Below are 27500 nucleotides of genomic sequence, written 5' to 3'. Positions count from 1 at the left end.
ATAAGCATGGAGGTAAAGCAGACTTTGGTAACTAAAGCTCCATTGTCAATGAGCGTTGGACGTTGCATCCTAGAATTGTAGAGTTGGAAGGGACCGTGAGGGTCATTTAGTCAAAACCTCTGCAATGCAGGAACCCACAACCCTGAGATTAAAAGTCTCATGCTCTGCCAGCTGAGCATATAAAGCAATTTCTACACAAGGAAAGACTTGCAAAATGTGGCACTGTTTTTGTTCAGTGTCATGCATGTACTACAGACCCAGGAGTAGGCACTTCACTAGCACTGCATATGATGACATCTGCTTTAACCATTCCCGCTAGTTAAACTTGAAGCAATTTCTTCACTGATGTACGCAAGGAGCATTTGCATTTCCTCATAACTCCAAATCCTTTTTATAGCTTGTTTCTCTTGACACTGTTCCCTCATGGTGAGATCAGGAGCCTCAAGCTTGCATGCTCCACTCCCCTTGCAGAGAACACTGAACGACCAAACAGCGAGATTCTGCAATTACTTGAGTTGTGGCTTCTGCCCAGTCTTTGAGCAGCAAAGCCCAGGGAGTAACTCAAGTTCAAAGAACAATGCAGTTTCCTGATTTTGTTGCTGATGTCTCCCATGAGGGAAGTGAGCACAGGAGCTTAGGCCTGCTTGTATCCTTTTCCTAGAGATTACCTTAGCCTTCATGCCACCTTTCTGCATAATTGCACACTTGGAATACTATTTTTAAAAGAAAAAACTGCTCCAAGGCTACAAGTTGGTTCCACACCCAGCTGCAAATGGCAGTGCTGGATTTCCTGGATTCTGCATAACTTTTGCGGGGCAAGAGGGTGAGGTAGAAAAAACTGCCTCCCTTCAAAGAGGTATAGATTTGTCTGCAGTAACACCAGTGCCTAGATGTTAATTCACATAAAACATGTGTACATGCTATAAATAACTGTGGCCTCACACCAACAAATGGATATTAAATAGTTAGTGGAGAAAAGCCCTTTATTTAGTCCATCAGTTTCACAATGTGGTACCTCAATGTAACTAGTTAATACTCAGTTTTGTTAGCATGAATCTTTGCAGCCTGCCACCTGTGTGTTCCTGGGCCGATTAAAATGTTAACTAGATTTTGAAAACCTGGCTCTGAGTTTGAAATAACCTTTTAAAATTTGACTAATATGAGCTCTATATGTTTCCCTGTCATAACATGTCCACATGCCCAAACCAAGTGTCCTGATGCCCAAGGATTACATCTCACATAGGGCTCATTCAGACTATGGCTTTCCCCCAGGGAAATTGACCTTTACCACTGAAACGGAACAAAATTCAATTGGGTTTTACATTGATTGATGTTTGCTCCAATTCAGCACTAAATAGCAGGTTTTCCCAGGGAAAGTGGCAGGGCAAATAAAAGATCGCTCAGACCTGTACCTCAAAAGCATGGGACAAGCCGAAGTGTAGACAATAATGGGCAAGCATGCATTTTTCACCATCTGTAAACCACCACCACCCAGCTTGCTGTTGGGGATACCACTAGCCTCTGTGGAGTTGAAAATCTGTGCATGTTTTAAGCTGTATGTTGCTTGTGATATCTAGGGGCCCAGAGGCACAAGAAGGCTACAGTACTGCAACAAGGAAGGGATGGGAATAGATTGCAGGCATAAGGAACCAGTGTCCCTCCAGATGTTGAACTAAAACTACCATCCCTGAACATTGGCCAGAATGGCTGGGGCTGATAGGCGATGGAGCCCAAGAACCACAGGTTCCTTGTCCCTGATCTGAGGTCCCAGCACAAAAATTAAACCAAAAGGCTCTGGGTATGTTCAACTCTGCAGTAAATGGGACAGTGGAAGCGTAGCTCTATGGTGTGTGTTCTGTGAGTTATAATAATGCAAGCATGAACCAACATTTGCTTTCCAAAATAGTCTTATGACTCTTCTCCTTCCCTCCCTTAATTGCAAGTGGCTAAACACCTTTCAAAGTCTATCCTGCGGCTGCAGCTAATTTTAAGAACTCTCCATAAGAACTTTACCAGCAAAGGTTAAACCTGAACCTCTCTGTACAGTGTATATAACACACGGGGCTCTGGACTAGCCAAAGAGCAGCTGCGTAACTTGATTACAGTTACTGCAATTGGACTGGTTTTCCTCTAAAAATACCACAGGTTTTGCTGCTATATTTCAGGGGTGTTTGCCATTAACTGAAAATAGTGATACACTCAACTTTTGTATCAGAGGTCAGTCTCCTATGCATATTTGTTCTAGTAACGTTACAAATACTGGAAGTATTGTGCATTTCTGGAAGAAAAATGAGCTATCCTTAACTAATCTTATCCTTCCTGTACACAGATAAAAACACTGTAAAACATAGCTAAAGGAACCAGTCTGTAGGTATGCCTCTTTCACAGTGGTGATGTAAATGGCTGTTCCTAGAAAGATCCAATATAACCCACTCAGCACAAACAGTTTCCTGGCAAATGTTCAGGGCTACAAAAGCAACAGCTTCCTTTTCCCCTATGCTGCTATCTCCTGCCCTGAAAAACATCTTAAACTAAAATCCAAGATTCCTATCAGTAGTTGAAATAAAAAAGACAAATTCAAATTGATCAAGGTACCCCAAGTGACCTAAACAAGATATTGGTCCCATTCCCCCACTTTTATTTAAGAAAAAAATAAAAATAAAACTGGACCAGACCTTCAGCAAGGGTTACATCTTCAAAACGAAACAGAGACCCTGTATGTCAACCTGTTGCACAGTAGGGACAGTTTTAACAAACATGGCTCATCTGGTGAGAGGAGCTGCATGTGTCAACCCTTCTTTCTGTAAAATTATCAAAGAAGTATTTTCTCATTAGGGTATCAAAATCAGGCAACAGTACCTCATCATGAAAAGCAAAGGCTTTGCTTTCATTGCTCTCTGATCAACAGGAAATTATGCCATCTATTTCCTAGGAGTGGATGAACAGTACTAGAGAGTTGAATTTTACAGACAAGCTAGCAGCAGGCAGGCACATTCCTAGAGTCTCATAATCAGAGACACAACAGGAATAATTTAGCAGTACAACAGAACTTTTTGCTTCAATTTACAATAAACATGTAAGTTGTGGCAGAGACAAGCAGTCTGACGCCATTCCACAGCACTGCCCGCTGCACACAAAAAAGGCATTGCCTCAAGAAACCTCCAGGTGAGGCTATGAGCCAGGTTCCACCACAAAACTGAACAGATTGCATCAGGACACTAAGATTGGTCTGCAGGCTCTGTCACTGGTAGACCATGCTAAACTGATGCATGGAGGAAAGGGAGCTGTACTCTCCCTCCTGCTGACCTGCATAGAGCCCTTGAGCAAAGAAGAGACTGTGTCTGCTCAGTCCCTGTACAAAGGCAGTCACCTAAATGTTGCCTTCTAGTGTCGTCTGGTAGATCTCTATAGTTTCTACCAAGGGGAGGTGCTCAGTGCTTTCAATGATAGCAATAGCCTCCCCAAACTCAGTGCACATGATAATCTGGGTGGGCTGGCCAGTAGCCACGAGAGACCCTGTAGACTGGAGCGCCTCCTGACTAGAAGCCAGTTCAGTGTGAGTCTTGCGGTGACTTCGCAGGTTGGAAAGAGTCTTGAAGGTCTTGGGGCAAAGTGGGCAGGGGTGGGGGCGCTCCCCGGTGTGAATGCGCCGGTGCTCAGCAAGGTGCATGGACTGCACAAAAGACTTGCCGCAGTCTGGGCAGCGGTAGGGGCGCTCACCGGTGTGAAGGCGCCGGTGCTCCCGCAGGTGGGTAGCCTGCCGGAACGCCTTACCGCAGTCAGGGCAGGGGAAAGGGCGTTCCCCTGTGTGGATACGCTGGTGCAGCTGAAGCCCAGAGGCTGCCACAAAAGTCTTGGCACAAACAGAGCACTTGTGGGGGCGCAGGCCAGCGTGGCGCTGTTGATGCCGGCTCAGCCCGCTGGGAGTGGTGAAGGCTTTCCCACAAAGTGGGCAAGGGTAAGGACGCTGGCCTGAATGTACCAGCTGGTGTAGCGCAAGCTTGGCCAACGAGCCCATGTACTTGCCACAAGACATGCAGAGGAAGGACTGCAGAGTCGCCTGGTCACGGCGCCTAGCACAGCGGTGCTCCTGCAACTTGGAAGCCGTAACAAAGAGAGCCCCACAATCCGGGCAACGGTGAGGCTCATGCCCAGAATGGCTGAGCCGGTGCAATTCCAGGAGGCGACGGCGTGGGAAGGATTTGTCACAGTCTAGGCAAGGAAAGGGCAAACACCCCGTATGCACGGTCCGGTGCAGAGCCAGTTGATGGGCTCGGGAGAAAGCTACTCCACAGTCTTCACAGGAGTGAGGCCCCTCTCCATTAGGTGCCATATGCAAGAGGCGGTGCTGGCGAAGATTAGAGGACTGGGTGAAGCGCTTATTACACACCTGGCACTGGTAGGGGCGCTCTCCAGTGTGCGTCACGTGGTGCCGTGCTAAGTTTGCCTGGGAGACAAAGGTCTTGCCACACTCAGAGCACTGAAATGGCCTTTCACCAGTGTGTGTCCGCATGTGGTTCCGCACATGCACCAGCTTCTTGAACTTTTTGCCACAGGTGGGGCATTTGTGCTTGCGCTCCAGAACGTGCACCACTCGCTTGTGCCGCACCATCCGGATGTGGGTGGAGAATGCCTTTCCACACTGAGGGCACAGAAACCCAGCACTGGGCACTTCTACTGATGTCCCTGGCAGGGAGGAGGCAGTGACGGCAGGGGAAACTGAGCCATTTACAGTTGATTCTCTGTCGCTGGGCGCTGGTTCAGGAGGTTGGCTGGGTGCCTGATCCCCGGCCCCACGAGTGGGTGGAATGCCACTCTTGCCAGCATGTGTGCGCCGATGGTAAAGGAACTTGGTCATGTTGCTGAAAGTCTTGCCACAGTGGCAGCGGTGCAGGGGATTGGCTGTATGGCTCTTGCGGTGCATGATCAGAGTCATCTCAGTAGAGAAGCCAAGCCCACAGTCCACGCAGAGGTAGAGTGCCTCACCTTTGTGGATGCGCATGTGCTGCTCAAGGGATGCTGCCTTTTTGAATATCTTGTTGCAGTTGGGACATTCGTACGTGCCATCTACGTGCACTCGCTGGTGAGCCAACAGCCGCTTGGCTGTTGTGAAACCACGCTGGCACTCGCCACAAAGAAACTCTTCACTGCTCCCCAAGTGCTCCTGCTGGTGCCTCCGCAGCGCCTCCACTGTCCCAAAGGCCTGCTTACACTCACGGCAACAGAAGGCCTGAGCAGGTGGAGGCACAGCAGGGGGTTCTTCAGGGCATGGCAGCGGGGACACACGTTGACTGCAAATCTCCTGAGCTGCTGTTTCAGATGACTCACTGCTCTCTTTCTCAATCTCAGTGAAGTGTTCACCCTGGTGATCTAGCAGCTCCTCAGGAGTTGGGAAGAGGCAAGAACACTCTGAGCACTCATAGGGATGCATGAGTGGAGTTGGCTGAGGTGTTGGAAGTGAAGCCTGAGAGGGTGGTGGGGAGGATGGCTGGGAAGGTAGTGGAACAGATGATTGGAGAGGGGGCAATGGAGTTGACTGGGAGGTTGGTGGGGCTGACATGGGAGCCTCAGGTGAAGTCTCTTGTTTCTGGTGTGTTTGGCGATGTGCTAGCCATAGGCTGGTAGAAGGAAAGAGTTCATTACACTCATTGCATTGGTAGCGGATCTGTCCACTGGTAGCTGGCGGAGGTTGAGGCCGGGTTGGCACCTCCCTGGGGTGCACTTCTTGGTGGGCTAGCAGTTCGTCAGGTGACCAAAGGACACAGCCACACTCCAGGCACTGGTAGCGGTTGTCCTGCTGGGGCCCTGTGTCTACAACAGTGGCAGCAGCTTCAGGCTCATAGGCCTCGCCTAGATGGCTCTGGTGGTGGATCAGCACCTCCTCCAAAGTATTGTAGAGGAGTCCACACTCTGAGCACATGTACTGATGCTGGAAGAACAAAGAGGGAGGCAGTTCTTCTTCCATGGTAACTGCAAGCTTTCGCCTGCAAGGTGGAGAGAAAAACCAAGGTGAGTTAAAGGACCATGATAGATTATAAAAGAGAAAAGCAGTGTTTGAACACTCTGTATAAATGGATAGTTGTTTCAGCCTAAAAATAAAAAAAGAGGAAAGGAATATTAATTTTTGGAAGACACCATCATGTATTGAGAAAGATAAGGGAATAACAGGAAAGGTAGATAGATTAGGAGTGTCTGTCTGTAGTAAATGATAGTGGGCATTTTGATAGGGTGTATTATTTTAATGCCTCTTGCAGGGTTGCTGGGAGGATAAAGGGAGAAAGTCATGCATAGCACCATGAGAGTTCGTATAATGGAGGTACAAAAAGAACAACAAAAAGAGCAGGGAGATGTCTGCTGCGGTATGCAGAAGTACCTAAACAGCTGAGAAGAGCGATGATACCAGGAATGGAAAAAACTGGTGTCAACCCCAGGCGATCCTGAAAGAGTTTTACACACAACCCTTCAAGAGCTCCTTGTTCCCCTTCTTTCAGTGCCACTGCTATGGCCATTTAAAGGGGTGAAGGGGCGGCCCTGTTGGGTATTGCTAGTATGCCTTTGGCCCCGCAGATCTGTGCGGAATTCACTGCAATGCCGCCAGGAGGAAGAGGGGGCGGGGGGCTCGGGTGGTGGGAGGAACGCCACACTCACCCGGCCCGTGGGCCTGTCCCACTCCTGCCACAGCTGCTCGCCCGCCCTCTTGCCTGCTCTCAGTCTCTCTCTGTCTCCTCACACAGGCCCTGCTTGGCCTAGGCTGCACCGCGCCCTCTCATTGACTCCTCCACAACCGCTGGGAAGCCAATCAGCTGCCTCGATACTAAGGGGGCGGTTCGGCTCCAGCGGCTCGGTGACGTGAAGTCCAGCCCGCCCTCAGGTGGGGCCAGCAAGCACAGGCGGGGCGAGAGGCACCCATTCAGGAGGGAGGCAAAAGAAGCGTACTGGCGGCTCTCTAGGTCCGCCCAGTCACGAGGAAGGAGGTGACAGTACTGCGCTTTGCCGCCCCGCCTCCCTCTTCTCCCTACGCATGTTACGTAACTCCTGTCGCCGCTGCATCGACGTACAGTATCTATTTTCCCGGTCCCTCGCTTACGCAATCAGCGCCGTCTCCTTGACACCGCACGTCCCGTTTACGTAAACATTGTAAGTCTGAGGGAGAGAGGCGCCGAGTAGGGGGAACTGCGCTGCGCTTATAGCGCAAAGCCGCCCTCAATTGCTACATCACACCACCCAATCAGCTAAATTAAGCCGTCACGTAAAGAGCGCGGCGTACAGCGGCGCCGGCTACGAGCGAGAGCAATTTATCAGGTCTGCAGTTGCTTTTGCTGCCGCCGCCGCCGCCGTTGAGGTTCTTTCCAACTCAAAGGAGGCTCCTCCCCCGCACGTGGGTCACGCGGACACCAGCGGTCTGTCCGCGTGAGCCGGGGGAGGGCGACGCACGTGCCGCCGCCGGCGGTTATTCGGATTGGCGGCAGGGCCTGCGCGTGCGCAGCCTGGGATCCTGCGACGCCAGTTGGGGGAGTGGAAGACGCCGGACAGCCCGGGCGCATGCGCGACGGGTGAGGTGGTGGGAGAACCGTCCCTGCTCTTGAGGCTCGGTTGGCGCAGGCGCAGTCGTGTCGAAGCTACCAGAAAGATCGGAACGGCGGCGACGTCCGGCTGTAGCGGCGGTGGAAGACCCGGTGAGGGGGATTTATTCGTGTGTGGGATTTATTTTTATTGGGGGGCGGGCGGGTAGGGAAATAGGTTTGGGATAGGAATGGCGACAGGGGAAAGGAAACGAGGCGACTTCTGTGGTGCGGCTTTGAGGGGAAGGGGTGGGGGGGGGACGGCTGAGGGAGCCGTTTTTCCCTGAGGTAAACTGGGAAACGGGGCTTGGGGGGCCGGCAAGAGAATATAGGCGAGGGAGGCAGAGGAGCGTCGAAAAGGGGAACAGCTGTGAGGCGACGAGGGTGGAAAAATACTTGAAGGAGGCGGGGGGGGGAAGTGTGTATATGAAGAGCGGGGGTGGGTGGTGTCTCGTGGGGGGGGGGGAGAGTCCCAGAAATGCCCTCGCGAAAACATGGAGAGGTAAAAGAACACGTAATTACGGCGGTGGTGTGAGCCGGAGAGAGAAAAACAACATCGGCGGGCGGAGGGGAGGAGAAGCCACGCCCAGAGGAGCCCCACCCCGCTCTCAGAGGGACTGTTTATGCAAATAGGGGGCGGAGCCTTGACTGGCTGGGATAGCGGGGGGAGGGGTGTTTGGATGGAGAAGAGGAGGTCACGGCGCACGCCAAGATGGGGCTGAGCCGCAAGCACGGGGCTAGTCCACACACACCTCTGGCTGGTTTGTGCTTGCTCTTGTGACAAGGGGGAGGGGAGACTGCTGCTTCCTGTGGCTGCTGCCATCTTGTGGCGCATTTTGGGCCCTGCATCCTTTGGAGGAGGCAGCCACGGCAGCGGCCTTGAGAGAGCATTTTCTCCCCTGTATCTTTGCTCCTTCCACATCGCATGTTCCCTCTTTTGGCTGGGACTCATGGCAGAATTAGAAACGTTTTATCTGTGTTATTCTGTGTGTATTCTGCCTCTTAAACAGCTTTTTAGGGTGGGGCAAAGTGGTATGCTCTAATCACCCCCATTTCTCCTTTTACAGGCATTTGTGGAGTGTTGGGATCCTCCCTCAAGACCTCTATTTCCCCGGCTCTCTTATAGCATATTATAATCATACACAGCCTGCCAAAACGTGTCTCTTTCCCGTGGTATTGAGAGCACAGCACATCTGTTCTGTTAGCTCATAACAGTAAATCCCTCTTGGGGTTAGTGTCTCCATATGGCTGACATGAGAAGGCCAATCTTTACCCACATATGGGAGGAGGAAGAATGTCTAGAGTACTATGGGATGATTTCCCTGCATCGAATGTTTGAGGTCATTGGTTCCCAGCTTACAGAAAATGACATGGATGCACTCTCTTTCCTTCTGGATGAGACACAGCCTTGGACTCACCCATTGGATCCTGCTCTTTGGGCTGTGGCAGCAGCAGAAGAGAGTGGTTCTGAGACTACCACACCTGTGCTGGAGAGCTGGAAGAGGAAAAATCAATGGCGATGTAGCTTGGGCAAGACTGATGGTAGTCTTGAAGTTGCTGCTCAGAGGCAACTGCCCAAGAATGGTGTACAACTGCTCCTGGAGCTAGAGAGGAGGGGCAAATGTGATGAAACCAACTTCGTGCAGCTTCTGCAGCTCCTGAGAGTACTGACAAGGCATGATCTGCTGCCATATGTCACTCTGAAAAGGCAGCGTACAGGTACTGAGCCAGAAAAGTAGAGAGCAAGTGGGTATTATCTGTTTTCTGAGCATAGATAGGTTGAAATTGGTGGACCCAAGCCACTCATTTCAGTGAATATACTCTGAGAAAGACTAACATTGGATACGATCTAGTGTCATTAACTTTGACTTCCTGACTGAATTGAGTGAAATGAAGTTCTTTCTTGAATGGACATAATCCTAGCTTCCAACTCAGCTTTCTGGCCAGAATTTTAGCAATAGAAAGATAGGGGGTGGGTATCTTTAAGGTATTACGTCCTCTATTGCTTAGCTTAGAATATTCTGATTCTATGAACTTATGATCTTATTTGACAGGTTTGATGTTGCTTTCTTCTAGAACTGTTGTTCCCAGTTGACATAGTGTCTACCTTTTTTTTTTAAACCATAGTTTCTCCTGAGAGATACACCTATGGACCATCTGTCCTTTCATCTGACCGGCAGATGGACAACTGTCTCAATTCAGCCTCTGCAGAGCCTCGAAATGATCAGTGGGAGACAGGTGTGTGAGTGTGCAGCCTGCGGGGGGAGGTGTATGGTTTCATCCCTTTTGTGTAGTAGTTAATATACAATGCCATCAGTTTTTACATAGCTGTTTTATGTCTTGTCTGCTTTGTAGATACATTTTTAATAGTTTCTAATTTCTCCCTGATGAAAGGTAGCAATTCCTTTTAAACAGTTTGCATTTGATATCAGATTATTTGGGGGGGGGGGTAGGAGCAGGAGCTGTGTGGAATCTGAGCTTTCTTTGCCAGGCTTTGGTGTAAATAATTGCCTATGCCTGGCTTTTTCTCTCTAGGCTCCAATACGAGCAAAAGGAAGCGAGTAAGCAGAGGCCGGTCAAAGTCTACTTCCCGCAGGCGGCGGGGAGCTAAATCAACTAATGCTCCAATGCAGGAGGTCCAAACTCCCACGAAAGTCACCTGTGGTAGGTGTCAGCCTTGCATGTGCTTTTTTCCCGGGGGTGCCCTTGAATTGAACAAAGTATTTTTATAATGCCATGAAACCATTCTAAAATGCTAATTAGCAGCTTGGTTTCTGTTAAGGGTCTGATCAGTGATTCATCTTCTCTCTGGCTGGAGCCAAATGGGGAAAGGGTTGGGGGAGGAAAATATATATATATGTAGCTGGAGTGCTGTCAGTTTTGTTCTATGTCAGTGAACTTGAGTTTTGGCTTGCACTATTAATTTCTGTACAAATCTGGCGATAGGACTTCATTCCAGTGCAGTGGGGGAATGGGAGCTTTGGCCCCCTCTTTGGGGTGAGGGTGGGAAGGTTCTAACCCACTCCTTGTTATGTTGTCTTCAATTCCCAGGGTGATCTGTTCGGTACCTATTTTATTGATAGTGCTCTAGAAGGTCCAGTTCTATTTATTTACTACTTCAATTATATACCCTGCCCTTCAGGCAGAGTTCTCTGAGAGCAACATAAGACCAAAAAGAAAGCTTTATAAATGAGGAAAGGATACCTTCAGACTGCTAATCCCTTGGCACCAGTTGCTGGGAGGGATGTGGAGGCTGTTAATGTCAGTACAACATTACATGTGATATGCTGGTTTTGGAAAGAGACTGGTTTAGCTACTCTGATGTTATTTTTTGTAATAACAAAACACATCGTTGCCATTTTTCTGCTTCAGTCATCTCCAATTAAAAATAAATTCAACCTTTGTTAAAACTATTTCCAATTAATTCAATGAATTCTTCAGAACAATGAGGTTCTGGAGATTTTTGATGTGCGGCACATAATTTCTTAAAGAGTAACATAAAACTATTTTGAGGATTATGAAGCTAGTTATCTTCAGAAAGTACGATTCCTAAGCAAGGGAGTCATGAGTGCCATAGCTTCAGCACTGAATAGTATTAAGAGGTGGTCAAGCTTATGAATGACTTGTCCACGTTCTTAAGTTGTTTCCAAAATTGTACGTGCTCACCAGTAACATATAACGTAATATTTCCTGGAGAGCCTTCTTGTACATCTTTCTGTTAGATGCATCTGTTGAGTTTGCATGTTTAGTTTATAGCACACTGCACTACGCACTGGTTCTGTATCTGACTTTCGAAAGGGGTTTATTCTCCTGACTTGGTCGGTAGCACCAACCCATCAAACTGGATTTTTCTTAAATCCCAGACTCTCCTCTGAATTCATATTAAAACTCAGTTAAATGAATTATATCAAAATTTCTGGCTTGATTTCCAGTTCAGTGTTGAATGTCTATCTCTAACACCAGCATATACTCTTTTCTAACTTAGAGCTTCAGATACGTGTTGCTATATGGAGAGACATTCTGTATAAGGAAACTGTGAAACATCTATTTGACAACACACACACACAGTGTTTACGGTTTTCTTACCCAGAAATGCATTGTGTTGCACGTAACATTTGAAGCTGCTCTCACTCAGCAGGCAGGTGCTAGGGGCTGGTTTAGATCCCTACATAACTCAATGTGCTATTGTCTTTGTGTCAGTGCAATGCAAATGAAACAAAAGCGAATGCACAAAAACACTTGTCTTACCATCTGACCAATTTACAGGCAATGGGTTCTAACGAAGAAGGTTCAAAAATAATACAATTAGTGTCAAAACTGCAACTTCAAGGTGCAGCTATAAGGCTTCTGCCGGGTAGGTGCAAGGATCAAACTGTAAGCTCCATTCAACACTAGATTGTTGCCTGTATACTTGATGATGTTGCCTTGCTTCACTGGGGCAGAGCTTGACCCTTGTTTTCCAGGCAGCTGCTTCTGAAATAAGCTCTGCATTTTATAACCCTTCTGAATTGCACACCTAAGCTTGGGAGTTTGAAACTCATCTCCTTTTCCAGTTTGCAACCTCCTGAGCTATTTCAGCCTGCAGAAGCTAGAGCTTAGTTACTGAAAAAGAGCATACAAACCCCCAAATGATCTCTTTTTTTGTTGCTGCTTGATTTCTGCCAATTCTTTCTCAATCCACCATTTAAATTCCAGGTTACTAAGCAAAAGTTGATGATAAAGAGACTCTGTCTCTCTTGTGCACTCCTCTCACAGAATGGTCTCGCAAAGGTAAATGAATCCATGCACCCAGATTTCCACCAGTTCTATGTGAAAGCAAATCTGTGTTTAAATGTGTGCTGAGTTACCTATTTCCAGAGGAACCACAGGCAGCCCACCCTGCATGCCAGCCTCTCAAACAGCCAATTTGTAAAGGCATGTTGGCTATTCTCATGGTCAGTGGGGACAAGGCTGCATTGGCAGCTCTTGGGATTGTAATCGTGTACAGAGCCACTCAAAACTGGCACTGCAGGGGGCTTATGCTGCAAACCTCCAGCAGAGTGATGTAAACGGGCTGGGGGTATTAAAGCTATGAGGACTGAGCCTCTTGTGGGACAGTCATCAGATGATGTCTCAAGTGCCAGTCAATTAAAGGTTTTGCTCTACTAGATAAAGAAGCAAATAGCTCTCATATCATGTGATCCCTTAGTTATGTTAATAGCTACTGCTGCAGATATCAGGCCATTGTGAGCTGCTATGGAATCATCCTTTTCCTTAGGGCATAAACATTCCCTTAACTACTTTACCTGTCCTCCAGATGCTTCCATCAGTTTTCTTGGACAGTTTTCCCTCTTGCTGGTCAACATTTATCATTGATGGATGAGCTGCTAACAATTAATAGTTCTAAAATCTTCCACACTTCTCACTTCAAAATCCACTTGCATTGCTTGGTTATTTCTCTCATGATAAATCTGTCAGCACAATGGATGTTAACCTGCATTGATACATGTGCCATTTGGTGGTTGTCAAGAATAAGCAAGAACATGCACCCTGTGTCCTTGCAGTGAGAATTCCCATGTTGTATCTGGTATCTGCAGCAGTCGCTCTTTATCAACTTACCTAGAAGTGAGGCCAGGGTTTTCACACCATTTTGTGTTCTTTTGCCATATTGAATCTCAGAATGATTTCTTGATGTTGCCATGTGCTAAAAGTCTTGAACCATGTTTCTCTCGGTCCACAGTTGAAATTCATCCCTGGAAAAGCATAAGTATTGGCCCAGGCAAGCGGGCCAAGTACCAGACACTGGCATAAATACCCAGGCAAACTAAAAAAAGCAAAAACTTAAGTGTGGCCCTCATGATAATTTCAGCTGCCTCTTCACCGCTTCTCCTATGTTAGAAGCGACCTGCATCTGGACCCTGCAGCGCTCTTGTTAAACAAGCTGTGAGGGACACTGCCTTGGACTCTGGGACTTGTTGCCTTCTGCACAATGGAGGCATTTTTGCGCGGTTAACATTGTCTGTAATGGGTTTTGCTGGCCTGTAAATATGTGTGTCAAAGGTGGGTGGGAAAATGTGGTATATTGAATTGAATTGAATTGGTACTCTATGCTGTTCCCAGTTCTTTTCTGGAAAACTGATAACTTGAGTTTTCTTATTCTAATGCTGAACACACGCTAAAAGAGTTGCATGGATGATGAGGTGACAGGCCTCAATCTCTGAAACCATCCTACTTTAGTGGTAATTAACTTGGAGGCTTCTTCACTCTTGTTACTGTGATTCAAACTTGGGAAAAGACATTGGCAGAAGCCTCTGCAGTATGTGGCTCAGTGGCGTGTTTTGAAGCTGTCTATACAGAAACTACAGTGGGATTATTTCACTGGGACTGGGGCCTGAAAGTGGAGGGTTGGGTGGGTACCATGTTGTTTGTGCTGCCTCAGTTGGTTTCTTTATTGCATATATAGGTCAAGTGTCTAATTAGATGCAGCTGCTCAGGGCTTGCATTACTACTGGCTGAGCATGGCCATGGAGCAATTAACCACCTTGTACAACTGAGTTGTGCAGAAACCCTCTTCCCACAGTCCTGCAGTTGATGTGCATCCTGCTTGTTTTGAAATAAAAGCTGTGGGTTTCCCCCCTGTGGCCAATAATTTGAGGCTTTTATCCTGTCCTAGGGGAGGAAGAGCCCTCCAGGCACTTGTGAGACATAACTGACACAAGAGGTGCCAGTATGTTGATGCCAACTCTGACAGCTGCTATCATTTTTACTTCAGAGAACTGTTTATATTGGAAAGTGGGTGGGATGGGTATTTAGATGAAATCGTATGCCAAACCATGGATGCAAAAGTTGTGTATCTTAAGCTGAGTAATAAAATGAAACCTCTGAGTTACTATGCATATAGCATATTGGGTGGGAGCTTGTGGTTGGAATGTGAGAAAGGTTTCCAGTGGGTCCTACAGCTGAGCTCTTAATGTGCTGCCCTATCAAGGCAAAGCAGTTGCTGGTGTACACTGTAAAGAGAAATTGTGGACATCTCTGTTCCTTACTCAAGTTTTACAGTACGTTGTTTTTCTTGGGGTGGAAATGGCACTGCTCTTAGTATAAGCTCTAGGCTTTCTTACATGGACTGAAATGGTGCTGTTTACTGGCTAATCTGCCATGGACAATTGTCAAATTGAATTTGTTGCACAGCTCTGCTGTTGCCCATCTGGAAAGAGGGGTTCTAATTGTCATGCTGCTTGAAAACTAGCAACCGGCTACCAAAAAGCTGCCTTGTAGCTAACTAGTATGGGTGGGTGTGGGCTCCAGGCCGTACAAAGTTGCTGGTAAAGGGCTGTGACTGCACTTTGAGTTAATGCTTCTACAGGTGACGACCACAAGACACAGAGAAATTAAAGCTGACGGCCTTGTTGAGCGTATGTAATACACCACCTGCCTCATTTTTTAAAACATATCCTACTCTGTATTTGTTCCATTTCTCCCTCCCTCTTGAACCTTTTAAATTTTTGGCTACAATGCTGATGATACTTTGGGCAACTGAACAAAACACAAACCTGCCCAATGTCCATAGTTACAGCTGAACTTCAGTAATTACTGGGGCATCTAGAGCATGGTAATACACTTCTGTTGCAGCAAGTCACTCACAAGATGGCTAGAACTTAATTAGCTAAAATTTAAGTTTTTCCTGCCAAAGAGTCCGGCTGGCTGTTGGTAGTTAGCTTTAGTTCAGAATCTCCCCAAGTCGTTTCCCTTCCAAGTCGAGAATGGCTCATGGCCCTTAATAAAGCAGTGGTCCAGTTTGATAATGCCATCATGTAACAAGCTATATTAACTTGGAAAAATTCTTTCCAAGGTTTTGGATTGAAAATGGTGGGAAGCCTTTTGAAGAATTTACTGTTGTGGATGACTTTTCAGGATTGGTGCAGATAGCTCAACAGGAATGATTTGGGGGGGATACTAGAGGAATGTTTCTGGGGTGAGAATTGAGATGTTTTTAGTAACTGATTATTGGAGTTCAGCTGTAACTTTGTGCCAAAGGTAGACTTCAAAAACGAGAGTGAACACCCCTTGCTGGGATTGACCATCTTAAGGAACCTGAACTCTTCAGGAGTCTTAGGTGGCCTGCATCTTCAGCTTGGTTGGTATTGATGTTCAGCACCTGCTCATGGCTGTTGAACAGCCCAACCCTGGAATACTGTTGCATGACCGTGTGTTTGTCTGCGTAATCTGTTTGTGACCTCCAGCTCTAATGCCGCTCTTTCTCTTCCTTTCCCCTCCCTCTCTCTCTCTCTTTCTCTCTGTTCTGTGTGTCTTGCTCAGACATCCGGCTCCGTGTTCGTGCAGAATACTGTGAGCATGACCCTGTCTTGCGTCAGAATGTGATGTCAAACAAGCAGAACCATCTGGAGCGGCAGTTTGATGTCTTTGGACAATCCAATACCATCCTCAAATCCCGTGACCTGGGCTCAATAATCTGTGACATCAAGTTCTCAGAGCTGTCCTACCTTGATGCCTTCTGGAACGACTATATGAATGGCTCACTGCTAGAGGCACTGAAAGGGGTTTTCATCACGGACTCTCTCAAAGAGGCCGTGGGCCAGGAGGCTATTCGACTGCTAGTCAATGTGGATGAAGATGATTATGAGGAGGGTCGCCGTCTGTTACTGGAAAGTGTTATTCCCCAGGCCTGGTAACTTTAGCTACTAGGAAATTTAGGTATGTTCTCTTCACTTTGGCTTGCGATAGTATCTGTCGTCTTCACACTCTCTGAAAACTTAGCATTTCCCCCTACTTGCCAGCTGTCTTCTTGCTCCATTGGCTCAACACAGAGTATTAATTTTGCAAGTGGCGTTAGGGGCTTTTTGTCTAGGTGTTAGATGACATGAGATGTCCAGTGCTTCAATAAATTTAAGGAAGAGACTAGCTCAAGGCAGTTGAACAGATATTTCCAAACTACAAAACCAAAATAGAGTTACATCCTGTAATTACATATTGAAGTTTTGGGGAAAGGTCTCTGATTTGCATACAACATAAAATGTAAACACACACATAAATGTAAAAATAAATATATAAAAATCAAATAGTTTAGCTTTGCTTTTAACTAATAAGTCAGTTTTTCTGCCAGGACAATTTCAGATGTTCTGCAGTTGAACTATATAGTGAATTACACTGCAACAATATGCCTTTGTCCTAATTTTGTGACTTGTTCAATTTCCCAGAACCTGTTGACTAAGGTCTTCTGTTGACTGATTGGTGTAGGACAAGATGGGAAGCCTGGAGCCCTATAGATGTTGCTGCACTGTAACTCTCATCTTCCTCCCTGACCATTGACCATCCTGGTTGGGACTGATGGAGTCCAACAACATTTGGAGTGCCACAGGCTTGCCACCACTGATAAAAGGGCTAGCTCCATCGCTGCTCTTTTTCAGGAAGACTTGGGTCCGCCATATATATTTTATTTTAAAATTTTTTACAGAAATTAAAAACATGAAAGATGAGATTGGTTTTCTTAAAGCCCTCGAACCAGAAAATAGAAGAGTATCAGAAGCAAAATAGAAGAGTATCAGAAGCATAAATCGCACAGGTGTTAGCAAATGAACAGTCCCAAAGGATCTCAGTGGGGGTGGGGAACCAGCCCTTCTGGTGCCTGGATGACAACAGATAAATGCGTAAGGAGTTGGCATCCATTCTGGTTGTCACTCTTAATCTTTTTCTTCTTCTTCTCACAGGGCACTTCATTTTTACTCCCCGATTACCACATGGCTTACCTGAATTGGATGTAGACTTCAGGAAGGAAATTTCTTTTTAGCAAAGGAACCTTTGTCCTGTCGCGGGGCAGGGCTGGATCTTGACAGCGATGGGACTTCAGGTAGTTAGAATTGTGCAGCAGCTGCTCTTGTATAGGTTGAAGCTTTGAAAGAGCAACTGGGAATGGTCTTAATTGACATTCAGGTGTAAGTAGGGCTTGGCTAGAGGCACCCACTCAGCGTGGATTCCTCATTTTGAAGTGAAAGGGACAGCTTTTGGAGAGCCATTTAGTCCCGATAATGAAGCAAAAAAGGGGCTTTGAAACCCTTTTGGAATAAATTGGTATGTGCATCATGCTCACTACCAGTACTTGTGTTTTTGACCTCTATTGCAGAGGTGGAGAGCATCTCATTTTGCAGAGTTGCAGGTGCACCTCTTAAGGCCAGTAGCAGGGCATGCTATGTTGCCTACTTTCCTGGAAAAAGAGAAATAACCTATTTTCCTTTAAATCTGAACCTAGGGGTGAGCTTCCATTCTTAAGTATACATCCAAGTCCCATGGCAGGAAAGCCAATGATGATAGAAGTGGAAACTTGAGTCATTTTTTGGAGGAACTTGTCAGTTCTGTGGATATTTGTACACAATATAAATAATAGGGTTCAAAAAAAGGTGGTGCAACCCTTCTGGTTGAATTTCTGAGCTGAGGACACTGCTTGACTGCAGTGGGAGGGCCAGAGGCCAGAAACATGTAATTTAAAAAGTTGTATTTTTTATATTAAGACTTTTTTGACAAATGATTCTTAATGTATTGTATTTGCAAATGTCAATAAAGAATAGTATTTGCAACTGCTTGGATTCATATTTCAATTTTACCAGGATCAGAGGCTGAGATACAAGAGTCCTGGCCTACAGCTGCTGCTGTAGTGATTAAACCTTGTTCCCTGTCCAACAAGGAAAGGCAGTTAGGCTGGTATGCCTGCTTCCAAAGGGAGTTCCTGGCCACCCAAGAGTCACTGAGGTGACTAGTTTGGCAAGGGGGCAGGGCCTATACCCTTCCACACAACAGATGGGCCTATCCCAAGAGCAAGGAGAGGATGAGCAAGGACATTTATAGAGTGAATTCCTCCATTCTTTATTAGTGAGAAGTTCTGAGAGATGATGGGTACCTGGTCATAGAAGCTGTAGAATCATAAGAGTTGGAAGGCAATCAGAGGGCCATCTAGTTCAGGGGTCAGCAAACTTTTTTGGCAGGGGGCTGGTCCACTGTCCCTCAGACCTTGTGGGGGGGCCGGACTATATTTTGAAAAAAATATATGAATGAATTCTTATGCCCCACAAATAACCCAGAGATGCATTTTAAATAAAAGGACACATTCTACTTATGTAAAAACACTAGGCAGGCCCTACAAATAACCCAGAGATGCATTTTAAATAAAATAATACATTCTACTCATGTAAAAACAGGCTGGTTCGCAGGCCGGATTTAGAAGGTGATTGGGCTGCATCCGGCCCCCGGGCCTTAGTTTGGGGACCCCTGATCTAGTTCAAACAACACCCCCCCCCCGGCAATGCAGGAATCCTGCCCACAGCCATCCCTGGGTGGGCTTGAACCATCAGCCTTCTGGTTAACTTTTAAGACGCACTGACCCATTGCCACTGCCTGACTATGCAGACTAGAATACAGAGGATCTAGATACCGGCCAGACTCCTACCTCTTAATTCATTAAAAATAATCTGTTAATGTAGAATAGGCAAGTACAGCTGTTGGGCTTGGCTATCCAGATTCCAAGAGGGTGAATGCCACCAGGGAAGGCAGAATACAGTGACACTGAAGATTCTCTGCTTGGCCATCTACCCTAGATGTGGGCCATCAGCCAAAGAAATTGAATGGGCAATAGCCCAGTACATCAGGTTTTTCTGCCTTCTGCTGTTTATGTAATGCTGAAGGCAGTGTTTCAACTGGAACTGGAGTTCTTAGGAACACTCCCCAAATAATCAGCTCACGGTAGGGTCCTGAAGAGATTTCCCCACTGTCAAGGATTACCTATCCGTAATCTCATAGGAACTATCTTTTGTTTTTTGTCCTGCTTGTACTTTGAGCAGGGATATCTCTGTTGATTTTCTTGCATGGAATTCCCAAGGCAGTGTATATGGTGACCAGACCCAGACATGCTTGGCAGCCTCAAAATCAAACCTTCATACTACCCCCCTGGTGTCACCCTCTTTAGGCCCCAGATCCTCCTTTCCCAGTTCTTTTTAGTCAACAAATTTAATCATGTCAGTGTTTGGTTTGGTATTTTCCCTACTCCAAAACTGTTCTAGACCTATAAATCATTACCAAGATCCTGAAGAGGTATATACAGTATTTGATATGAAGACTGGCAACTCCTCCCATCCACTTCCTCTGTTCCTGAGAGGAGATCCCACAGCTTACGTCCTGTGCAAACAACTAAAGAGGTTTTCTGCACTGGTCCAGTAAAAACGCTTTTGCTGCGCTATACAGACCAGAAACAGTTCTCTTTGCAGAGCTTTAAGCACAGCGGCTGGATTCTTCTTGTTGTAGAATTCTTGTAGCTTTGCAGCAGAAAACGACTCACCAAAGCTCAACTTTTGAAGACAGCTTTATTTCAGAAAAATAACAGAAACACCTCCAGAGCTTTCAGACATGACTGCTCCACACCCCACAGGCAAACAAAACAAACGCTCTATATATACTGAGCATCTTAACAACTTAACGACATCACATGACCTTGCTAATTTGCCAGCGTCTCAGGTTTAAAGTCCTAACACCCCCTCTCGCTGGCAAAAACATAAACAGTTCTACAAAGTTATTTCAGACCCAATTCTTCACAAAATTCTTCATGACGCTGAAACCCAAGCGGTTTTGTAAATCCATCAGCTAAATTTTCATGACTTGGACAGTAACTTAATTTAACAATTCCCGCTCTCACTGTTAGACAAACATTTTGAAATCTGATATCCAAATGTTTTGTACGACCTTTAAATTGACCATTCTGTGCTAATTTAAGACATGGCTGATTATCACCCCATATAGTGATGGGCGTGATAGACTTTTCAAACTTGTGTGAACTAGAAGGTTTCTCACCCTCATCCTCAGACTTAGATTCCTCAGCCTGTTCTGGAACTAATTCTCGCCTTGGGACCTGTGTCTGATCTTTTTCATTTGACACATCAAATAGTATGTCAGAATTACCATGGATTCTATTCCAACCATCTTGTTCACAAAATTCAGCACTTCTGCTGATTGTGATTTTTGTTTGATTACCTCCTACATTTACAAATCTCCAACCTTTTGTGTTTGCTTGATAACCACAGAAAATCATTTCTTTAGATCTGGGATCACCTTTCTTACGTTGTGCCCTAGGCACCAGCACATAAGCACGACATCCAAAAACTCTTAGATGGTCAATTTTTGGTTTCTTACCAAACAACATGAAGTAAGGAGTGTTGCCTACTGTGCTGTTGTACACTCTATTAAAGGAATAATTTGCATACAGTGCAGCCTCTGCCCAAAAACGCTGTGGTAGTCCAGAATCAAACAGTAAAGCAGCAATGGCTTCTTGCAATGTTCGGAATTTTCTTTCCGCAACTGAGTTCTCCTGTGGTGAATAAGGATTGGTAAGTCTATGGACTATACCTTTCCGTTTTAACCATGTCGCTAGCGTGTGGTTCACATACTCCCCACCGATTGTATCTTGCGCACCCTAGTGTCAAATTTACACTCTACTTCTTACACTCTAATTTGCCAGCGTCTCAGGTTTAAAGTCCTAACAACAACTTGGATATATGCCTGTTGTAATTGAGGAGTCTTTCAGAGGCTTCTACTCCTTTCCCTTTATCCCACCTGATTCCATTAGGCAGGAACAGCTGTGGGCCCTGTCAGTTGCCTAAGGATCAGCTGCTGCTGATGGTCCAAAGTGTGTTGGGCAGAACAGAGGCAAGGAATAACACAAGCATCATAGTTCTAGTTACAGGTAGGTAGCCGTGCTGGTCTGCCGTAGTCGAAACAAAATAAATTCATTCCAGTAGCACCTTAGGGACCAACAAAGTTTGTCATTGGTATTAGCTTTCGTGTGCATGCACACTTCAAGAAAAAAAATAGTTATGGCATGAGCTTTCACAGAGTAGAGCGCTGAGCCCATTTCTTCAGATGCGTGAAGTGCCACCAGGATCTGGCCATGAGACCACAGAGAGTTGCAAAAAATGGCCTGAGCTGCTGGTCTCCCTCCAAGTTGAGTCACAGACTTCCCTCTGTAACAGAGTCAGGGGGACCTGTGGTCCTCTATAGGTGGTTGAGATGCCATTGCCATCAGCCTGGGGGCCCCAAGGGCCGGGGTGATGGGAGTTGTAATCCAGCCAACATCTATAGAGGGCCACAGATTATCAGCCCCTGACCTAGTCCCTGGTCTGTGCAAGCCCTGCCGATGGGATAGCTCAGTCGGCAGAGCATGAGACTCTTAGAGTCGTGAGTTCAAACCCCACGTTGGCAAAAGATTGGGTCACAGGAGGTTGGACTAGATCAGTGTTTCCCAACCTTTTTCTGACTCTGACCCCTTTCCAACCTTGTTACCTTCCTGTGGACCCCACCCCCATCCAACACTATTTAAGTGTTTTGTTTGTAAATAGAACATGTTTTATTTATAATTTTTATAATTTATACAAAATAGAATTACATAGGATGATAAGAACATAATGAATCATAGAGTTGGAAGGGACCCCAAGTGTCATCTTTCTAGTGCAACCCCCTGCAATTTAGGAAACTCAGCTAAAGCACCCATAGACAGAACCTCTGCTTAGAAACCTCCAAGGAAGGAGAGTGCAGAACCTAATGAGGGAGATCCATCTTCCATGTATTATAAAAAGTACACAACACTTAACTTGACCCCAGTTATTTGACACAGAGGTGGAAACCTACTCTGTTTCAAAATCCAAAATCATATCCTCCCAACATTTCTTCAATGAAAATAGGAATGTCCTATTCCTTAATAATTAACTATTTATGCCCTGCCCATCTGACTGGTTTGCCCCAGCCACTCTGGGTGGCTTCCAACATATATAAAAACATAATAAGACATTAAACATTAAAAAATCTTCCCTATACAGGCCTCCCTTCAGATGGCTCGGGTTAGATAACTTCGTACCCTCCAACACTGCTCCAATGAAAACAGGGATGTCAAAGAAAAGCGGGATACTTTGGGATCAAATCAGAAACGGGAACGACTTCAGTAAATCCAGGGCTGTCCCTGGAAAATAGGGACACTTGGAGGGTCTGCAAAAGGCGCACAGGGAGTTCTGTATATATGGGAGAATTTTAAAACGCAAGTGGTCCTCACCTGGTACAAAAAGATACTGTCATCCAAAGAAGCCCTGGCTGCCTAGATAAAACACTACAGCCCCCCACACCTTTACCTTGACAGTATTGGACCACTTCGATTGGATACTCCCAGCTGATGTGGACAGACACCTCCGATCTGGAAAGCCCACCACTTGCCCTCTTGACCTGTGCCCATCCTGGCTGATTACAGCGTGCCCAGACGAGGTGCGTGCCCCCCTAGGTGTCATCATTAATTTGTCCCTTGGCACAGGGGCATTCCCAGAGGAGCTGAAGGATGCAGTGGTGCGTCCGCTCTTAAAGAAAACATCATTAGATCCTTTAAATCTATCCAATTACTGCCCAGTTTCGAATCTTCCGTATCTCGGTAAGGTGATTGAGAGAGCGGTTGCTGAACAGCTTGGTGGATTTCTGGATGAAATATCGGCTCTGGTCACCCTAACAGATGATCTCCGTAGGCAGCTGAATCAAGGCGGGTCAGGCTGCTGATCCTTTTAGATCTGTCAGCAGCCTTCAACATGGTCGATCATGAACGTTTGGCCCAGCACCTTGCCGATGTGGGGTTCAGGGCACAGTCTTACAATGGCTGCGCTCTTTTCTTTTCTGGTCGGGGACAGAGGGTGGCATTAGGAGAGGAGCTGTCATCGCAGCACTCCTTGGTGTGTGGAGTGCCGTAGGGCGCAATTCTCTCCCCAATGCTTTTTAACGCTTTATGCGCCCCCTCACCCAGCTTGTCCGGAGCTTTGGTCTGGGCTGCCATCAGTACGCTGATGACACCCAACTCTATCTGTTGATGGACGGCCAACCTGACTCGGCCGCAGACACATTGGTCAGATGTTTGGAAGCTGTGGCTGGATGGTTGCGTGCGAGCCAGTTGAAGCTAAATCCTTTGAAGACAGAGGTCCTCTGGCTGGGTCGGGACAATATGGGGCTGGGGGCCAGCTCCCATCTCTTGAGCGGGCGCAATTAGTGTCAGCGTCTTCTGTCAAGAGTTTGGGTGTAATCCTCGATGCCTCCCTTTCTATGGAAGCGCAGGTTGTAGCTACAACAAAGGCGGCATTTTTCCACCTCTGGCATGCTAAGCAGTTGGTCCCTTACCTCTCTCACCCTGATCTTGCCACTGTGATCCATGTGATGGTCACCTCCAGGCTTGATTTTTGTAACTCACTCTATGTGGGGCTGCCCTTGAAACTGACCCAGAAACTCCAGCAGGTGCAGAATGTGGCTGGGAGGCTCCTTACGGGGTCTTCGCTGTGGGATCACATTCATTCAGTGCTATACCAGCTGCACTGGCTCCCGGTGGAGTACAGGATCAAGTTTAACGTGCTGGTTTTAACCTTTAGAGCCCTATATGGCCTAGGACCCTTGTACCTATGGGACCACCTCTCCTGGCACACCCCACGGGAGGACCTTACAGTCTGCAAATAATAACACCTTGGAAATCCCGGGCCTCAGAGAGTTTAGGCTGGCCTCGACCAGGGCCAGGGCCTTTTCGGGTTTGGCCCCAGCCTGGTGGAACACTCTGCCACAAGAGATCAGGGCCCTGTGGGCATTGGTGGAGAAAGAGGAGTGCGGGGGGAGCACACCGTCCCCAGCAACACTATCCCAGCAGGGTGCCATTGCGGCTGCCCCCCTGGCCCAGCAGGTGGCGCACCATGCCCCCAGGACACGCACCATGCCCCTGTGGGCTGTGTGCCCCTTCCCCAGGACGTGTGCCACCCCCCTGCTGGCGGTGCATCCCACCCCCGCCTACTCTCTGCCCCCGGTGCTAGAACATGAAGCTTCACCACTGCCCGCGGGATTTGACATCTTTCTGCAGGGCCTGCAAGACGGAGTTGTTCCGCCAGGCCTTTGGTCAGGGCTCAGCCTGACTCCCCTTTTTGTAGAAGAACTAATATGAAAGAGGCCTCCCAGCATTCTCACAGGCCCATATAAGATCAGCGTAAACAGTTGGGCCGATGAGGACTTACTGTTCCCAACCCTAACGCTGCAGAAAGCCATCTAATTAGACTTTAATCTGATTTTGACCTTTCTTTAGGAGGTAATTTAATTATTGTTTGATTTTATACTAATGTTATATATTGGATGTTAGCCGCCCTGAGCCCGGGATATAAATAAAAAAGTTGTTTGTTTGTTTGTTTGTTTGTTTGTTTGTTTGTTGTTGTTACCTAGGAGTAAGGCCCACTGAACTCAGTGCAGCTTTCTTCTGAGTAGACACTTAGTTATATACTAGATGCAAGTCAGCAGCAGCAAAAGACCCTGCTCAGCTAGGGCAGCTACAAGCAGTGGTCAAAACGGGAGCCTCAGCGATCTTGGAAACAAACCAGAACTGCTCCAAGAAAATGTGTGTGGCAAAAAGAAGCGCTAGCCTGCCCCCTGGTGGCCTACCCCCTTACCTGCTTATGATCGGCCAAACAGATAGCCAGCTATTTACATAATTTTCACCTGTGCCCCCCTTGGAATATGCTGGGACACCCCCCGGGGGGGGGATATGGCCCCCAGTTGGGAAACACTGGAGTAAATGACGCTTCTGGTCCCTTCCAACTCAGTGGTGCCGGCATCCTGGAAAATGTGGCCACTTAAATACCCCAGCAGTATTCTGCTGCAAGTCACACTGGATTCTATAGTTGCATCATTAGAGAGACAGAAACTAAAAGTTTCTTGGACACTCGAACCTGATTCTCTCTCTCCTCTCCACCCTGCTGCTATCTTACAGTGTTCCTTAGGGTGGGGAACCTTTTTGGTCCTGAAGGCCAGATCCTTACCAGAATTGGCTGGGTGGGACAAAATTGATTAGTCGGCCCACCTGCCAGTCATATTGGCATCACTGTTGCATCATCCACCGGCCCAAATCCCCTATGTGGCTTTGCAAGTTTTCCCATTAAACCCCTGATTGTAGGAGAGCAGAGATTGTCTTAAAGGCGTTGCCATAGAAGCAGCTTCTCCCCTCCTTTAAAGGCTCTGCCACCTGAATCAGCCTTTGCCAACCTGGTGCCCTCCAGACATTTTGGACTACGACTGCCATCAGCCCCTGGATAATACAAGAAGGTGAGGGAAGTTCTCTGCTGGGAGCAGGGCGGGGGGGGGGGAGCAAAAAAGAACACCCCCACAATGCACACAGGCAACCTCATTCTTCCCTGTGCACCCCTTTCACTGGAAAAGCAGGGTCCTGGAGGAAGGTGCATTGTAGCATTGCCCCACAGAGGATCCTGTTCCCTCTCCTCCCCTGTGCTTGGACGCTGTCCCTTAGCACTGGGGCCTTGGGACAGTGAGCACACGGGCATCAAAAACTAAGGAGAAGGGCAGAGCTTTCAGATTTTGTCAGCAAGGATTTGTAGGGGGTGTGTGCCCAAGGGAGAGCAGGCCATTATATCAGACTCTAGCAGCTGTAGTCTCAAGTGGGATTATTTCCCATCACAGCCAACCCAGGTCAGAAGGGTGTTAGAGCTCACGTCACACTCTCATCCCAGAGGGGCTACTGAGATCCCCCCCCAGTCATCTTTGGACCATACGCTTCCCAGAAGACTTAGAGAAGGTTAGGAGAAAAAAGCAGGAGCTTGGCTCCTAAAAATGCCCAGGCCAATCTGTTTTGGCCAATTTTTTTCTGTTTGATCAGCTCAGGATGTCCTTAACTGAGATCTCCTGGGCTGAGACAGGGTGGCAAAACTGCCTCCTTAATTGGTAAACTGCAGCTTGGCTGAACGTGGATGCAGATCAAGCCCTGCCACCTTGCCTTGTGGAAGGGGATAAATTCTTCGGGGAAATCCCCATTAGTGCTTTCCGACAGTAAAGAAAATGCAGCAGGCCACATCATCTCACCCCCACAAAAACACCCCAAGTCCTGCATACATCCTCCTGGTTTTTCCTGCAGCTGGCGTAGCCTTGTGGCTAAGATGCTAATCTGTAAATCAGGAAGTGCCCAGTTTGAATAACTAATTACTGTAATTCACTAAGTGGCCTTAGGCAAGGGATTTTCTTGTAGCCTCAGCCCCCTTACTTAGGGTATAATTTTAGTGACTACCCGACAGGGCTGTTGTAAACAACCACAGCCAGATGATGCATGTGAAACTCTTTGTACCTTTGGAAGCACCACAGAAATGCCAAGTATTGCTTAATCCATGCAAAAACTTCCACTCCAGACCTTCCTAAGGGGGCTGGCTAAGCCCTCTGCCTTTGGAGACAACAGGCAGTCTAATCTTTTTTTAAAAAAAAATAATAATTTCTAGACTGCTCTTCATCTGGGGACCACAGGACAGTTTACAACATAAAAACCCTAAGACAGAGAGTGTCTCCTGCACACACACACACACACACACACACACACACACACACACACACTCAACCTTAGAACCCACCAGTGGGAGGAACCAGTACTTGTGTAGAATGTGTAGAATTGTCTTCCACAAGCTGGTGCAAACCATCTCAAAAGCTCATCCATTGAATTCTCACCCACTTATGTAGCTCAGTTGGTAGAGCATAAGACTCTTAACCTTGGGGTTGTGAGTTTGAGTCCCAAGTTGGGCAAAAGATTCCTGCATTGCGGGAGGTTGGACTTGATGACCCTCCCTTCCAGCTTGACAATTCTATAATTGCGACAGGAAAAAACACCCCATCGGTGGTAAAGCATCTACTGTACTAGACAAAATAAGTTTAATTGCAAGAGTGACCCTGCCTACTTTCTCCATTTGGGAGAAATATGAGAACTGGAGAGTAGACCTCAGCTCCAATAACCTTAAAGGATGATGATGATGATGATGATGATGATGATGATGATGATGATGATAAAGACGATGACAACATCTCCATGGCAGCCTGGGAGTTCTCCAAGCCCTGAGCTGTCTTAAGTCTGGATAGATCTCT

General features: G+C 47.0%; 2 protein-coding genes across 4 annotated transcripts; one reads left to right on the top strand and one right to left on the bottom strand.

Annotated features, from left to right (window-relative positions):
* Window positions 1-723: 723 nt before the first annotated feature.
* Window positions 724-7310, bottom strand: LOC118086203 (zinc finger protein 574-like). Of its 3 annotated transcripts, none has more exons than XM_060275620.1 (2): window positions 7088-7310; window positions 724-5984 (listed from the first exon to the last, which is right to left on the bottom strand). In XM_060275620.1, the coding sequence occupies exon 2, from the start codon at window positions 5963-5965 to the stop codon at window positions 3371-3373; it is 2595 nt and encodes an 864-aa protein (XP_060131603.1). In that variant the 5' UTR covers window positions 5966-5984; window positions 7088-7310; the 3' UTR covers window positions 724-3370. The 3 variants fall into 3 exon arrangements, with proteins under 3 accessions (XP_060131603.1, XP_034973476.1, XP_034973477.1); XM_035117585.2 differs by lacking the exon at window positions 7088-7310 and adding an exon at window positions 6374-6737; XM_035117586.2 differs by lacking the exon at window positions 7088-7310 and adding an exon at window positions 6649-6737.
* Window positions 7311-7532: 222 nt separating this feature from the next.
* On the top strand, window positions 7533-18133 carry DEDD2 (death effector domain containing 2). The gene is made up of 6 exons (XM_035117590.2): window positions 7533-7676; window positions 8630-9281; window positions 9690-9800; window positions 10098-10226; window positions 15861-16256; window positions 17270-18133. The coding sequence occupies exons 2-5, from the start codon at window positions 8807-8809 to the stop codon at window positions 16232-16234; spliced, it is 1089 nt and encodes a 362-aa protein (XP_034973481.1). The 5' UTR covers window positions 7533-7676; window positions 8630-8806; the 3' UTR covers window positions 16235-16256; window positions 17270-18133.
* Window positions 18134-27500: the final 9367 nt, after the last annotated feature.

The sequence above is a fragment of the Zootoca vivipara genome, chromosome 6 (genome assembly GCF_963506605.1).
Source record: "Zootoca vivipara chromosome 6, rZooViv1.1, whole genome shotgun sequence".
NCBI classification, from domain to species: Eukaryota; Metazoa; Chordata; class Lepidosauria; order Squamata; family Lacertidae; genus Zootoca; species Zootoca vivipara.
The sequence above is the reverse complement of the archived record's forward strand: the minus strand, read 5'-3'. Positions and strand labels throughout refer to the sequence as shown.